At 42.8% G+C, this 17,044-nt stretch overlaps 2 protein-coding genes across 6 annotated transcripts in view; one reads left to right on the forward strand and one right to left on the reverse strand.

Annotated features, from left to right (window-relative positions):
- The window catches only part of LOC135913476 (chaoptin-like), a 372,394-nt gene that overhangs the window by 294,368 nt on the left and 60,982 nt on the right, over positions 1-17,044 (reverse strand). The gene's annotated exons all lie outside the window — the stretch shown is intronic.
- The window catches only part of LOC139049188 (uncharacterized), a 451,752-nt gene that overhangs the window by 249,219 nt on the left and 185,489 nt on the right, over positions 1-17,044 (forward strand). For all 5 annotated transcript variants that reach the window (XR_011508160.1, XR_011508161.1, XM_070524541.1 and 2 more), the window contains exon 3: positions 11,899-11,970. Coding sequence is in view for 3 of the 5 variants with exons in the window: in XM_070524541.1 (XP_070380642.1) it covers positions 11,899-11,970 (72 nt within the window). In the remaining 2 variants the exon portion in view is untranslated. The remainder of the gene's footprint in view (positions 1-11,898; positions 11,971-17,044) is intronic.

The following is a 17,044-nucleotide window of genomic DNA, read 5'->3' on the forward strand; positions in this document are numbered from 1 at the left end:
TTTACTTTGCGTTTATTTAAGCATTTATGACTTCCTTTGTGGGCCGCGTACACGAAAGAACATGTTCTTACGCTTGTCATGGCTTACGCTGGCCATGGCTGTAAACTTTTAAATGTTCTCTAAATATTTCATTTGGACTCTGAATTGTTACTTCAAAGCCTGGAATGCCTGGCAATCGTATGCGACCATAAATGCATTTTTTACCGCGAAGCTGGATACCTCTACCGTTCAAGGAAATTTTCTTGTTGTAGTGGCAAGCGAAAAACTCACCATATGTAAGCCGATCCTGGAGATAGTGCAATACCGGCCCGATCCGCGGCGGAGGTGAAGCAGGCGTTAAGCCCTCCCCATACGTGGGCCGATCCCGAAGATTGTGCGACGCCGGGCCGACCCGAGGCGGATTTACAGTTCGCCATTAAGGGGCCCATGTACACAGCTTCGCTGGTCATCCTTCTTCACAGAGTGGAAGGGCACAGATTTTATTGTGTTTATGCACTCAGCTTCATAAACTTCAGCTTGCGCAAGCCAATCAACGATGTCAGTAGCGTGAACGCACCTTGTTTCCTAGAGACGGACGTCTAGCGCAGACTGTAGTCTCTTCCTATGTTTTACTTCTCTTGCATTATTGAGGGCTTACTCAGATAAAAACAATAAGTTCTATTCAAGATCCTTCTCCAGTATTGCTTTTAGACATACGGCATTAACATGCGTGAAAGAATATTTTATTACAACTCTGCATTGCTTTCAGAGCAACAACAGCGTTTGGAAGAAAAAACGACTGCGACACTACAGCGAAAACATCGCATTAGTGTCACCGTCACATCGAGAATAGCACTTGCTCATTATTAACGCTACTTACTTTGGAACTTGATCGAACTGACGCCTGTCGGGAGTACGCTGAAAAAAAAAACGCAATAAGCGCCTAATTGCGCCAGCCGTCATTTCGACCGATTCAAAAATGGCCTTCAAGATGCATTTCTGAATACAGGCGTAAGTCGATGTAGATCAAATTTGACTAATGTTTCGTGATGGTTCTGGAATCACGGTACACAGGTCATGGAACGTCCTGTTTAACCTGTGTGACAGCCCGTGCACGTACGCTAACAGCACAGTTTATTTTTCTTTCTAATTTGTTTTACTTTTTCATGTGTTTGTTGCATTATCCTGTTCTACCTAATCTCCAGCAGCATCTATTAAAAGAATTGCACAGAATGCACAGGCTGTGGGCTTAAAGCAACTGTGCACCCTAAAAGCATAGTGGTGGAAATCTGAGAAGCGGTGGTGCCGGGGATTATCCCTAGTAGACAAAACATAGTCAATAAAGGAAAAGAAGAACGCCAAAAGTCATGGTGCACCAGCACTGCTCTCCGCAACCCACAAATTAAAAGTAATGTGCAAGATTATGAACGCAGAATCCAAAGAAGAAAATTTTTGACGACGCTTAAGCTTCGCCTCTAAGAGTGGAACACGATAGCGTTCAAAGATCCCTGAGTGCTTCTCACGCCTCCCGGCAACTGCAGCTTATGTAACCGTAATGTTTTCCAAGAAACACTGAGGGCGAACGCTATGCACGAAGGCGAGCTTTCTGGCAGAAACGCGGCCTCTTGCGGGGGCCGCGATGGATGGATGGATGGATGGACGGACGGACGGACGGACGGACGGACGGACGGACGGACGGACGGACGGACGGACAGATGGATAGACGGATGGATGGATGGATGCATGCATGCGTGCATGGTATGAGCGTCCCCTTTAGAACGGGATGGTGGATTGCGCCCCCAAGTTCTTGTCATATTGCCTACTGTGCTACCTATGTTAAAAAAGAAAAAAATGAAAGGAACAAAAACTCGTGATGAATTCCCATAACGAAATTTTCCGACCCCCTATTGTGAGCTTTGCTTTTGCACACTTCCCGTTGTTTTTCGTTTAACTAATTTTTTTTCCACTAAAGTTCCAATCACCTCTTACTAATCTCTATTGCGGAAATGTTTACTTTCCCCCTGCTCTCATTGAACCCAAGGGCTTCAAGGAGGTCAGAGGTGTCTCAATCAGCGGCGGGGCAGATACCTTCACATTCTAATAAAACATGCTTCATCGGTTCCCTAGGTTTGCCGCAGCAAGCACAGGCTTTTTCTTCATTCTTATATCTCGCTTTATAAGTGCGTGTTCTAAGGCATCCTGATCTCGCTTTGAAAAGTAAAGAGCCTCCCTTTAAGTTATCACAAATTGTCTCTTTCCTGATTTAGTTTTTTCCTCTTGAGTAGTTACTCATAGCAGGTTTCTTTTCCATTGGCTTCACCCATGAGATCATCTCAGCCTCTGTGATTTTCCGCTTGACATTCTTTGTTGCCATGTTGCTCACTCACCATACAGGTCGTATACTTGCTGGTAAGCTTCCTAGTTCTTTCCGTCCACTGTGAATCAATGTTTTTCCTCCACAAATATTGAACACTCTCCCAGCCCATTTACTTTCTTCCATATTCCTCAGTCGTTCTTCATAATAAATTTTTCTTTGAGCTTCCCTCACTTCAAAACTAGTAATCACCCTGCACAGCTTCATTTGTAGTCTTCCCGCGAGCGCCCAATGCGAGGGGTCCCACTGACCTTTTGTTCCCATCGGGTCCTGATTGTACCCCTGATTTCAAGCAAACAACCGCATTTCCAAAAGTAAGTCATGGGACCATTGCACCTTTCTACATACCCAGGAGCACCCCGTACCTATTGTATCCCCATAGCGCCTGTGTTTTATTATGGCCGCATTTCTCTTCCTCTTTATTCTTATTCTTTTTTTCCTATGTTTCCATATATCTATTGCTTTCGTTTATCCACATGCCAAGGTATTTATATTATTTCATGCCAGGTAGTCCCTGCCCCTGTATTGACACAGTTCACAGTTTTCACTGAATGCCATAACACCAGATTTTTAATGCTAAATTTAAGACCTAAATTCTCGCCTTCTTGTCAACAGACATTAGCCAAATATTGCATATCACTTTGCTTGTTAGCTAGCAACACAATGTCGTCCGCATAAGACAAACCTGGAAGCTGCTGCTGTACTATTGTACCCGCCTGTTTGTGTGAGAGATTAAACCTGATATTACTGCCCTCTAGCGCCCTTTCCATCCTTGCTTTGCGCATGATAAACAGCAGTTGGGATAAAAGGCACCCCTGCCTCAGTCCTTTGTTTATAGCAAATTTCTCCTCACTCTGCATTCCTTCACATTCAATGTAAACGGTATTGTCTACAGAAATGTCTCTCAAAAGCTCTATACAATCATTGCATAAACCTTCTCCTTCCAGAATATCCCACAAAATGTTGCCGTATACTTTGTCATACTTTACTGTATGTGTAACAAGGCCATATAGAATGTCTCCTTTCTACACATAATATTTCGATGCACTGACTATGGACAAATAAGTTATCATCGAGACGGCTACCTATTGTGAAGCCATTCAGAAGTTCTCTCAAAATAACTTTATTGTGTGCCCATGCTTGCAGCTGTAATTTAATTGCCTGCATCGCTCACCTGTATATCACAGATGTAATGGTCAACGGTCTATATGAGGGAACTCTTTCTTCCCCTTACCTTTATAAATGACATTCATTCTACTTTGTCGCCGACTGTTTGGTGTTTGTCTGTCTCTTAAAGTTTCTGCTACTGTTTCCAGCAGAGGTTCCTTACTTTTTGGTTCTAGTTCAATATTCAGACCAACGGGAACCTCGTCTAGCCCTGTGGCTGTGCGCTTCGGAATTTTCTCTTCGGCTTTCTTCTAGTTGAAATTTGTCAGCACCAGCTTGTTTTCCGTCTGCTTCTCCATCATGCTCTTTATTCCTCAAATAGAACTTCGTCATTGCCTTTGAAAGATTCGGCTGCTATTTTTGGATGTATTTTAATGCCGCGTTCCCTTCCAATTTGCTTCCACCTTCGTCTAGGATATGTTGTTGTAGTGTGCCATACTTCCTGCCTAATAAGTTTATGTGGTTTCAAAATATTTTAGGCGCGGCTTGCTTTTTCTCACGTATTTCTGACAACCAACGTTCACTTTCACCTTTTATTTTTGCTTGAACCAGCATTTCAACCATATATTTTTTCTCCTGGTATATTTCCCATTTTCTGGCTAGCGTCGCCTAGCGATGCGGCGGAGGCAAGCGCCATCTAGAGGTGTTGCAAGGAGCCGGGCGCCCCGCTTTATGAACTAGGCCATGACTTCTGTAGGAAAGGTAGAAACACTGCAATAGGAGTTTGTGTTTTTTTTTAGTTTCTGCATAGCGTAATTATGCTTTCTCGTATATTCAAATTACAATTCGACACTATCATACGAGTAGGTTGTGTGTAAGTCGTACTGTACGATGTTTCTGACATATTTTACGTTGAAAAATTCAATTAGTTCAGTAACTCCCTTGCGCTACATGGAGGGTCTGCGTGGTTGGGTAAGCCTGGTTCAAAATTTTTGCCGCATTGATGTCCCCAGCTAGACACCAACGCCAGTTTTCCGGCGACACGGGTACCTTAACGCTGTCAGATAGAGCATGTGAACAAGTACGACGAAAATACATGCAGTGTGGTTTACCACATCCCGCCAACAGGTGAAGTGTGCATGGGGCGTAATAGACACTGTACAAACGGCAGATTAGGGGCGCACAAAAACAGGTTCCAGCTCCTTACAGCGCTCAACAAATTGGCGGCGCACTCAGTGCAAACGGTGCACTGTCAGATAAGGCAAAACTGGCCGGAAAAGCAAAAACCAATGCGGGAAAGCAGATTTGCGAAGCCCTAGTGATCACAGAAGGAAAATGTAAGCGTCTAAGCAGTCCTTCTATCACGCCTAGCGATGCCGAGATGCAGTTCGCAGGATTTAATGGGTGAGCTGGCATTGTGCAGATTTCTCCGAAGTCTCCACAGCGCTTTGTTGGCCTTAGCACAAATGGAGTCGATATGCAAATTCCATCGCAGATCTGAAGTTACCCATAAAACCAAGTATTTGTGTTGGTCGACTCTGGCAAGCTCGTGATCACCCATGGAGTACGGCCATTCTAGGATGCTTTTTTTTTCCTGGAAACGCTCATTGCAACGGGTTTTGCCGCGTTTAGATGCAACTGCCAAGTAATGCACCATTTATTTATCTTCTGGAGGTTTAGATTTAGTTCTGATTGATCAGGAGGAGATTTAACTGGACTGTAAATTACGCAATCATTGCAAAAAAAAACTTATGGGGACTGTAATATCTTTGGGTAAATCGTTGATAAAAATCAAAAACAGCAGTGGGCCCAAGGCACTACCTTGGGGAACTCCATAAATAACGTTAGTAAATGTAGATTTCTTAGTGTTGACTTGAACGCACTGCTTGCGATTGGAGAAATAGGAGGAAAACAATTGCGTTATGTTTGGGTTTTTAAAGATAGCATTTATTTTTATCAACAGTTTAGCATGGGACACCTTATCGAACGCTTTCGCAAAATCCAAAAATATGATGTCAACCTGACCCCGGGAGTCTATTTCAGAGGCGAGATCGTGATTAAGTTCAACGAGCTGAGTAGTCGTGGATAAGCCTTTTCGAAATCCACGTTGCTGATGGTATATTATATTGTCATCACCTAGATATGCCAAAAGATGTTTGGAAACAATATGCTCGAGAAGCTTGGAACAAGTATTAGCAAGGGAAATAGGACGGAAATTTTCGCAGTCGTTAGTACTACCACCTTTGTGTATGGGTATAATCTTAGCGTCCTTCCAAGCATTGGGGAAGCAACCACTAGTTATTGAGGACTGGAAAATAATTGTTAAATACTATGAAACCCAAACTGCGTGCCTATATAGGAATTCATTTTGTATTCCATTAGGTCCTGCGTTTTCTTTTTATAGATTTTAAGGAGCAGGTTCAATACCCCTTCTTCACTAATCGCTATTTCCTCTATCACAGGTGTAATTCTTCTTTCCATAGGTCGTTGCGTCGTACTCAATTTAAGTAGAACCCTTTTCGTAAGCCTCCGGGTTTCTGCCCCGTAGATGAGTACTGGTAAGACACAGCTGTCATACGCTTTCCTTTGGTTATGCAATTAACTGTGGTTTATGCAACCCTAATCTACCGGGAAACGCTTGCGGCGAACGCTATGCGCGAAGGCGAGCTTTCTGGCTCTTTCTTGTGTCCCCCGCATGGCTGATACCCTTACAAAAATGACTTTAGACTGTCTATAGAAAGTCTATAGACTTTTTATAGACGATCTTGCATTTCTATAGATTTGGACTTTTGTTGATACAGTCTATAGACTGTCTATAGACGAAAATTGATAAAGTTTCTATTTCTTTTTGTCTATCCGCAGTCTATAGACGGTCCATAGAAAAAAGTCGATATGGCGTTTGTTTGTTTTTTGTCTACTTCCCCTCTGTAGACTGCCATACACAAAAATCAATACAGGCTCTATTGATCTTTCTCTATTATTTATCAATAGACTTTCTATAGACGAAAGTCGATAAGATTTCTATTTCTTTTTGTCTATACGCAGTCTATAGACGGTCTATAGAAAAAAGTCGATAAGGTGTTTGTTTCTTTTTCTCTACTTCCTGTCTTAAGAATACCTATAGACAAAAGTTGATACAGGCTCTATTTATTTTTCTCTATTGTTTATATATAGACTTTCTTTAGGCGAAAGCCGATAAGATTTCTATTTCTTTTTGTCTATTCGCAGTCTATAGGCGGTCTATAGAAAAAAGTCGATACAGTCTATTGAGTGTTCATTCTTTGTCTTTTAGAGTGTCTATAGACGAGAGAAGATAAGATTGTATATTTCTTGTCTATTCCCACTCTACCTAGTTCTTCACAAACACGCACCTGCACACATTCATATATATATATATATATATATATATATATATATATACTGCTGCGCGACCGGCCGCTCGAGTCACATTGCGTGTAATCGCAGGCTTCTTCACGCTCGGACAAACACTTTTATGGAGCTCGTATTGAGCAACAGCAATCTGTATCGGGAGTTTCTAACGAGGCTCCACAATTTTATAATTGAGAATATTCATGTAATTAGCATAATTGAGAAACTAATTAACACTCATTATCAAACCAGGTGAATGCAAAAAATTAATCTGAGTATCTCCAAGCGATGGCAAACAACATTATCTTGGTTCTCTCCAGCTACGTAGCATTTGCATATGTTAATGGTCTCGCTCAAATTAAGTGAAACATTCCGTATACTTTTTTGCAATGCGAGCTATTCTCCGCGGTTTCCTATATCACCGCCGATGAAGGCCATAGAATGGGACGTCACCAAAGGTCATGTTAACTTGTGCGAACAGCTCGTATACCGATTGTGGTAAGGCGTGACGTGAAGTAGAAAACAGCCGATACTGTAAAATTCTTATTGCTTCAGGTTTACAAGGCGTCTTCAGATTGACAACAGACGAACATCGTTAATCTGAGCCCAAGCCGTGTACGCTGTAACCAAGTGCATGCAGATACCGGTGGATAATACGGAGCTGCGTTTGATATAAGCCACTGAAGTTGTATACAGCTGAGATTGCTGTAGAGCCTATTTGTAGACTTTAGTGTATGCATAGTGTATACTTCCGCATTTGTTGACCACGTGATATGGTCTACGTAGTCGCTCTCGGCAATCCCAAGACAGTCTTCACAGTTGTCATAGCATCACTTTTGCGGCAGTAGAATAAAGAAAGCAAAACGCCAATCGAATTATGATAATACATGTTATGAACGCCAACTTCAGCTACGATTGCATTCATCAAGCTAACAGCGCAGAGACTCGTAATGGTTGTAGCTGACAGCGCGGACTTTGTGAGTGTGCGATGAACCTATGTCGCGCATCTGGTGTGCGCGTTGTGTGTCGTCCGATTCTCGGATACTTTTCACGTTGTCTTCATATCTCGACTGCGTCACTAACATCGGGCAGTTTTTTGTTGACTGATACCTTGAAATATAAACTTATAAAAGTTTCTCATTCAGTTAAAATATGTGCCAAATTCTCTCAGCCCCCCAGTATATCACCGGCGGTATTCCTGCGCAGCCACGCATATGAGTACATCAATGCTGTACTGATTGCTTTCACTATCATCGGAACAGAAAATTAGCACAACATACGTGTGGGCATCACATTTGGCGGTACGCTGGAAGATACGCTACAAATGCGCTGTATTACTCATCGTCGCTAGCGATAATGCGTCTGAAGCGTCTGAAGGGCCCTGTACTGGCTTTTACAAACAACGCATTCAACAATCCACACGATAGCCCACAGCGTTTGTAATACAACCTGCCAGCGCATTTACTTCGTCCATGAAAAAATGATGAAAATGGAAGACCCCGTTCCGGCCGTTCCGTTCCGGCGCGCATGGCGCGCGGAGAGAGAGAGAGAGAAGAAAGAAAAAGGAAAAGGCGCTCACACTCCTCGAAGAGCGAACGCCCGGCGCGCGGAGCTCCTGCGCATGCGCGGAGCTCTTGCGCATGCGCGGCGGTGCGCCGTCTGTCCGCGTTAATTTGAATTCTCACCGAGTGCGCCAGGCACGTAAACGCATGTAGTGGTGTGCGGTGTCTGCATGAACGTTGGTGTCTGTATGTGCGTGTCTTCTTCGTGGCATCACACGTCCACTACACTGAACGGTAAGCTTTAGCAAAGATGTTTCGCGTCAATAGATCATGATTAGGTAAGCGCATTTCGTAGCGCGAACTGGCTGCATGTAGCGCAGGCGACTCGGGCATAGTATCGGTTTCTCATTTTCATGATTTGATAACGCGCTCTTGTTCTCGTTTCTGCGATACGGTATGTCTTACGGCGAGCGATCGCTCACGCTTGTTGATTTTACCTTCATAGTAGATAAGCGTAAAAAAGGAAGTAAACCTTGATACTGAGCTGCCACTAAGCGGATTGTGTGTGTTGAGCAGCCAGTGTGGTAGACCTCATTTCGTGGCGCTCGATGCTGTGCCGCATGTGTAGTGAAATTCTCGTGACACGCTTTACGTATATATCTCGAAATTGTGTTAGCATCAAGAATTTTTCAACAGAAACGTATAGTTGAATAACTGCTAGCGTACTGGGATGAAAGGCCGTGTTTGCGGGGCATGCATCAGCAGTGTGTGCGCTGCCGTTTTCGCGTAGATTAAATGTAGCAGTATTTTTAAGGTTCCTGGCAACCAATCTAAATAATTTTGGTTAGTTACCTCCAGCAAAACACGAGACTTGAAGAAATATCTAGCAGAAATATTTAGATCCACCCTATCTAAATATACGCAACCACAAACGGTTTTGGAGCATGAAACCTGCGATAAGCTCAGTCACTCGCAGCTTCGCAACTTAGCCGAAAAATTAGAGAACAATAAATTAGTCGCTCCGGGAAGCACCTTTACACGTTTCAAACTGAAGGCATTGCGTTTGACGGTAGTTAGAAGGGGTTTTTTTTTTCGCTTTTATAAACAGTTTAGCAGCAGAAGTTATCCTTCAGGCTATATGAAAAGCGTTAAAAGCGCCTTTCAGTGCTTCGGCGTTATGCAGTTTACGTGCTGTTAATAACTAGGCAGCTGCTGGCGCAGATTCGCATTGTTCCAGTCGTGCTTGGTATGAAGCCCCTGTCGTATAAGTGTTCCGGTTTTCATTACTGTTGCATTTAGTACCGTCATCTTGGACAGACTGTATATTATATGCACTGTACAAAAGAAACAAAATTGCCAGATTATCCATTTGATGGTGTTTTCTTGGCAGACAACGCACAGATTATTGAAATATTTTAGTGGACATTGCACTTGTTCTATCCTGATCAACACACCTAAGAGATCGTAACCTGTTTTAGTGGGTAAGTAACCTTATCTATATGTCCCCATTCATGTGCATTCTACTGAAAGTGTGGCAAATGTATTCATCTCAATGTATGAGAAAAGAGACATTGCAGACTGTTCTAAGCGGAAATAAATTGCAATTCTTAACGTGATTGTTCATTACTACAGTCACTATGCTGAGCATGTTCGTTCGGCACGGCCATATTGCATTAACACCTGAAAAATGTGGACAGTCCAGCCGGGTATCTTTGTTTCAATAATTGTTATTATAGGAATCGTCTGGGATTCTCGCATTTTTTTAAATTTTTTGTAAGTACACTGTGCGTCACACAAACCTGTCTTGAAACGAAACGTACCGTTGCTGGCACCGGCGAGCATTACGGTTGTCTAACTGCTTATCATATCCCAGAGTTCTACTGGACAAATAAATACCCAAGAAAGTGGATGGGCAAACAGCGCCGCGGCAGCTCAATTGGCAAAGCATCGCACGCGAAATGCGAAGGCTGTGGGTTTGGTTCCCACCTGCGGCAAGTTGTTTTTTCATCCGCTTCAATTTTCGTTAATTTATCGTTTCTTTATTTCGTTTATTAAACACAAGTAATTTCCCCTATGTTGTCCTTGGTGTCAGCGTTTGTTGGCTTCTCATGATATGCTTATCATACTGTAATATAACAAAACGTCGTAATGCCAATCCATATGGCCATGTTGTCTTTAGTCAGAGGTAAACAACGTTAACTAGAGGCAAAAATGATGAGAGTAAACTATATAAAAAACTTCTTTTGAACCGTAAAAATAACTCATTGAATAGTTTTCCCTCACATTGTTGCATTTGCTTTAAGTGTGTGTCTCTGTGTCCTTGTCTTCCGTGCTGTACTCGTGTGGCCATCAATTACGAACTTGCCCAAGCCCTTGTCAGCTTTATTAAACAGGGGATTCATGTTCATTGGATTTAATACTGCATGTCAAGTGACTGACGTGTTATTCGTTTTATGTAAATGTTATGGACTGGCAGTACTTGGCAAGCATTAAACCACAATATTTCTTTTCTTGCACTTAGGCTGCGGGCGTCATAGATTGCCAGAAAATTTTCATGAAAACAGCCAGGGAAAGCTTGGAAAAAGATCGGAAAATTTTAAAATGACCACATAGGTATGCTGTCTTGTTATATTTCATACAAAGTTTCCAGAGAGTCTCTCTAGTAAATATATTTTTAAAATGTTTCACCTCATAAAAAGTTCAGGGAAATTTGCTCATTTATTGAAGAAAAGATGAAACTCAAACATGTTGACATGGTATTTCTTACTGAATTTATCTTTATTTTTGCGTTAACCGAAAGTCCTCAACCTCGAAACCCTAGAAAAAATTTTCATCTTTGAAAGCACCCTAAATAATTTACTGTGATAGAATTCATTCGAACTACAGTATCAGTTTTGTTTTATAGGAGGTGCATATTTGTCGTGCCACGACACAAAGTGTTCGCGTGGTATTTCGGGTGCTGATGTGGTATACCTAACTTGGAAGCCTGTTAGCATGCCCAAGAAGCCTCATTAACTGTAAGAAACTATGTGACCATACTAATACAATCAATCCATCTGCCTTGCGTTGAAGGTATAGTCAATGACCCATTCATTTAAGAGTAGGAGAAAGACATTTAAATGTGTATTAAGCAAAATAAATTACAATCTTTGGCAGGATACTGTGAATGCTCCAGTCACGTATTCTGAGCATATCCCTCTGCACGGGCATACTTAACTACCACAAAGAAAATGTACCGACAGTCCAACGGGGTAACGTTTCAGCAATAAATATAGAGACCATTTGGAATAAGTACATTAATGCATCATATATGAACGTGTCATAAAAGGGAACATACTGTTGCTGGCACGAGCAGCAGTTGTGACTGTTTAATTGTTCACCACACCATAAAATAAAACATTGTATGATGCGACTGATTTGTATTGACAAGCAGCCATTAGTCATAGTTAAACTGCATGAAGTATTGGCTTAAATGGTTCGAGCAAATATATTAAACTGCTTAATGAACATACAAAGAATACGTACTTGTCATTTTTGTCTCATATCGCTGTATCTACTTATTTGCAGCATACAGCTGCATCACCTTTGGGTCTAATGACACAATGGTCAAGGCCAGCCTGGCGACCATGCTTGCCAAGGGTAAGTAGTGTAAATATTTAGTCTCTTTCCACAATAGCATAAGACAAGTATTTTAAGAAATTCATCTATCATATCGTGCATTAAAAACAGTTCAATAATTTCCGCTTCATTTGTTTTCTTTTTTGCACTGCATGATTCAGCACTCAATTCTTTCTGTTTATGTAACATATATGAGAGTACAGCTGGTTCAGGAGCATTATTAATCTTCTAACGTTAATGCATAAGTGCAGATTAAAAGCTAGAAATGCACATGCGTAACACATTCAAAATTTTATTGCTACCATATGTAAACAAAAATGTTAACTAACTTGTAGATAACAGATAGCAATGAACTTATGCCCTTATAGACTCTTCGTAGACTTGTCTATAAAATGTCTGTGTCTATAGATTAATGAAAATTCACGTTTGTTGACAAATGTCTGCAGAATATCATAGAAAAATGTGTATAGGATTATATAGCTCTGTTTTTGTAGACTGAAGTCTATAGAATGTCTAGATACTATCTATAGACGTTTTATAGACTTAGTCTACAAACGTAGAACTGTATATAGCCCTATATGCTTTTGTCTATAAACATTCTGCAGACATTTGTATCAAACATAAATTTTCATTAATCTAAAGACAGTATATAGACAGTCTATAGACTCAGACTTTTTGTAGACTAGTCTATAAAAATGTATGGCCATAATTCTATAGACTGTCTATAGACTAGTCTAAAGAAATGTCTATAGACAGTCTATAGACTGTCTATGGACTTTCTAAAAAATTTTTGTAAGGGGCACTGCCGCCGCCACCGCTGTGATGATGATGATTATTATTTATTGGCATCCCCTTTGAAACGGTGCGGAGACAAATCGTCACCTAGCCTGCTTGAGGTATGCTAACAATGCTTTTCCTTCTAGCATTATCGTATACATCTCGTTAATCTTCTCTATCTACCTTGTATCGCTGCCTATGCCTGTAATGGATCCGGTCGTATCATATTCCTTGCTTTTTCAAGCGAAGCGTGTATACGCTCGCCTGCACCGCCGATGTAACGCTAAAAAAACCAGCTGCCATCAGAGCTGCACGCTTGCATGGAATGTTATAAAAAGAAGCAGGCAAGAGACCCGTTGAACGGAGAATCCTGCTGCGCCGCCGCGCTATTCTCTCCGCCAATAGGAATCGCGTGTTTAGGTAACGTGAGAAGAACGAGTGTTTCTCGCGTCAGAACACTATCGGAGCTGTGATGGGTCGGCGGTGCATCGTGCGTTGGGCCAAACAATCGGTGAGGACTGACAAACGCTCGAGGAAGGGCTCGTCGTCGACCTCGCCGTGAGGGAGCGCGAAAAGACGGACGCGTTGCAAGGAAGCTTCGCTTGCACCCATCTTCGCAGTAGTAAAAGGGTGGTAAATATTTTTTCCACCAATATTCCTAAATTCTCTGGCCTATCTCGACTGCTGACCGGTTAACACATCCCACTTCTTTAAATCCAAGCGCTTCTAGACGTTGCACGTTACGTACCGGTCTCGCTTCCCATTCCATTAGGATGTGCTGAGGGGTCTCCGCGGATGCGCGGATATGAACGCTATCTGATGATACTTCGTCCTCGTGCGTCCGCTGCGACTTCCTTCTCGCACTCTTTACTCTCGCCGTCTTTCATCCGACGCTGCGCTCTTCGTTTGCTCTTTCATCCTTCGCTGTGCTCGCTTGCTCGGCCACGGGGGACGTAGACGCTCACTGCAAGGACGGGCGCCTAAGAGCTTCGCTCTCAAACGTCGAAGCCAAGTGAACCCACCTTCACGATCTATTTAATCGGCTCTGCAGCGTAGTCACGGTAGAGTGTACAAGAATATACTCAATTCATAGCTGCGTGTGCCTTTTACTGCTCGCATGGACATTGTGCGCGCGAGAACAAACACTGGCGACCGGATTTCTGCACGCCAAGCTGCAAACGCCAATTGTGTTCGTGCTGCACTGAGGTGAGTCGCCTTTAACGCCGCTGCCAGTGTTCCTTGCCGCGCCAGCTTCACGACACGCCCGCCATCTGCAAACGGCACTGTTTCCAGCTGCGCAGCACTGCTTGTCTCGCGTGCCGTGTCGCTTCACACCGCCTCCGCGAACTGTGAGAACACCGAACGAGCAGTTCGAGCGTAAGGCTAAACCTTGCTATCGCTATCTATGATTTGCCTTAGGACGAAACTGCCGATGTTTTACATGCTTTTTGTAGAGAACGTCTTTGGCGACTTCACACGCTTTTGGTGCACGGGTCTCCGAGTATCACTCTCCACTTTTAATAAAGAAACAGCTCTTTCCAGCGAATCGCAAAAGGTATAATAATGTAGCTGGCTACGAGAAAATAAACGAGTATTAGTCGCAGAGTAGGTAAAATTAACGGCGCGAGCGTAATAGCGTCAGTATAGTGGAAATTTAACCACATTGCGCCAGGGGGTTCGGTCCAGCAACCTTCTTGGTCGATGCAAAAAAATATGGGTGAATACAAAAAACTCAGCTTGAATTAAAAAATGAGGATACGGAAGTAAATGTGAGGTCTGACAAAGGTACCAAGAAAACAACGCAAATAATGCAAAAAGATATACCGCAATTATGCCACAGTGCATAATATTTTATGCCCCAATTTCAGTACATACATAGACATATGTCGTGTACGTACACCTTCTTTTCTTCAACGTGGACATTGGTTGACGCGTCCTTTTAAAGAAGCTCATGGGCGTGTCGCCTTCAAATGATATCGTCACCTTTCTGCATTCATCTTATCTTCCTTTTCTTTTTTGGATGCTGTCTGTTCCTTAGAGAAGCACAAACATGCCACATTTCCCAGATTGTCGTTCGCTTACGACACGTTTACCAGACGCAAACCAACGTTGATTTCTTCCATTACGTCGGAGCCATTTCCGGGGAAATGCCAGTGACACCGCGCAAAGCACGTTCTTCAGCGATGAACCGACCGTGGAGGCAAACCGTCCATCTCGGCCAAAGAAGCACGCGATTTGCCGATCTAATTACGCTACCCATCCTCCCCTATACCCTCTTCTGTCTGTCCCCCTCTCTTGTACCTGCATTTTCTTTTGGTTGTTTCGTCGTTCCCGAAAGCTTCTGTCAACACTAACTTGGTTGTCGCCTCGGGACTGTCATGGTATTTGTTCTATACTTTCCTTTTCGAAGCAGTGTTTATTCGGACATACTTGTTCTGAGCTCACGGGCCTTCTGCCTCTATTCTCATTGTTTAATTCTCCAGAAAAAAAAGAATAAAAGCTTAGTCAGGTCAATTTTTCTCTTGGCCAGCAATCAATGTGGCTTCAGGCCATTCATTCTTTGTGGAATTGCCGGATACCTCATAAGCAGGTGTACGTTAAGATAAGCTCGAGCGAAAATTACGCGAACGATAGTGACTTGACTGTTCGCGATACTCGATCATCTTCAAAACGCCGTACAGGCCGCTGGAGCACGCCATGTCAATGCAAGCAGACAACGGGAAAGTTAGGAGACGCCTATTGAGTGCAATTAGACGAAATAATGGTCAGATATGCGCTTACTCGCGCTCAGGGCTGCTCGCTCGCAGTCACAAATCTGGAAAGAAAGTGACTGATTGTTCCGACCTCTGACACCTAAGAAAATAACTGTGGGCGAAGGTGCGACAAAATGAAAAGCAAATGAACGTGAGTGCTGCTACAATTCATTTATGTTTTTATGCCATCCATACCATGTACTTTTCATCATCATCATCATCAGCCTCGCTACGCAACTTCAGGGCAAAGGCCTCTCCCATACTTCTGCAACTACCCCTGTCATGTACTAATTGTGGCCATGCCGTCCCTGCAAGCTTCTTAATCTCATCCGCTCACCTAACTTTCTGCGGCCCTCTGCTACGCTTCCCTTCCCTTGAAATATAGTCCGTAACCCTTAATGACCATCGGTTATCTTCCCTCCTCATTACAAGTCCTGCCCAAGCCCATTTCGTTTTCTTGATTTCAACTAAGATGTCATTAACTCGCGTTTGTTCCCTCACCCTCTGCTCTTTTCTTATACCATAAAGTTACACCTATCATTCTTTCCATAGCTCCTTGCGTCGTCCTCAATTTAAGTAGGACCCTTTCTGTCAGCCCCGTACGTGAGTACTGGTAAGACACAGCTGTTATATGCTTTTCTCTTGAGGGATAATGGTTACCTCCTGTTCATGATCTGAGAATGCCTGCCAAACGCACCCCAGCCCATTCTTATTCTTCTGATTATTTCAGTCTTATGATCTGGATCCGCAGTCACTACCTGTCCCAAAAGATGTATTCTCTTACCACTTCCAGTGCCTCGCTACCTATCGTAAACTGCTGTTCTCTTCCGAGGCTGTTAAACATTAGTTTTCTGCAGATTCATTTTTAGACCCACCCTTCAGCTTTGCCTCTCCAGGTCAGTGAGCATGCATTGGGCGTGGTCCCCTGAGTTACTAAGCAAGGCAATATCATCAGCGAATCGGACGTTATTAAGGTATTCTCCATTAACTCTTATCCCCAAGTCTTCCCAATCCAGGTCTCTGAATACCTTCTCCTGTAAACACGCTGTAAATAGCATTGGAACCTATATCATAGCATGTACCTTTATCTACTACATTTTTCATGTACGTATCTACTCTAGCGAAAAAAAAGGAAATCACAGTTTTGCTATGAGGGCGAAACAAGGAATGCGAAAAAAATGTGTTAGAATATTGCCGGAAGTGCAAGGCTCGTGGTTGCAGTGGCAGTGCCAATTGCAGTAAACGTAAGCTGAGTAAGTAAACGGGCGTAGTTTGGCATGTACAGTGTTTCACGCAACTTTTGCCAAACATTAAAAATATTCAAATGCCACGTAGCTGGACAGAACAAAGGCTATGTTGTTTGCCATCGCTTGTAGATACTCAACTTATGTTTTTCATTCCGCCTAGGTATATAATTAGTCTAAATAATTAATCAACTTCTCAAATGTTATAATTAGACTATAAGTGCCAATTAGAAAATTGCAGAGGAACATGAAATACTCCCGATACAGCTTTATGTTGCTGAATACGTGCTACGTAAAAGTGCTTTTCCGAGTGTGGGAGAA

This window comes from Dermacentor albipictus, chromosome 8 (genome assembly GCF_038994185.2).
Source record: "Dermacentor albipictus isolate Rhodes 1998 colony chromosome 8, USDA_Dalb.pri_finalv2, whole genome shotgun sequence".
In the NCBI taxonomy this organism is placed as follows: Eukaryota; Metazoa; Arthropoda; class Arachnida; order Ixodida; family Ixodidae; genus Dermacentor; species Dermacentor albipictus.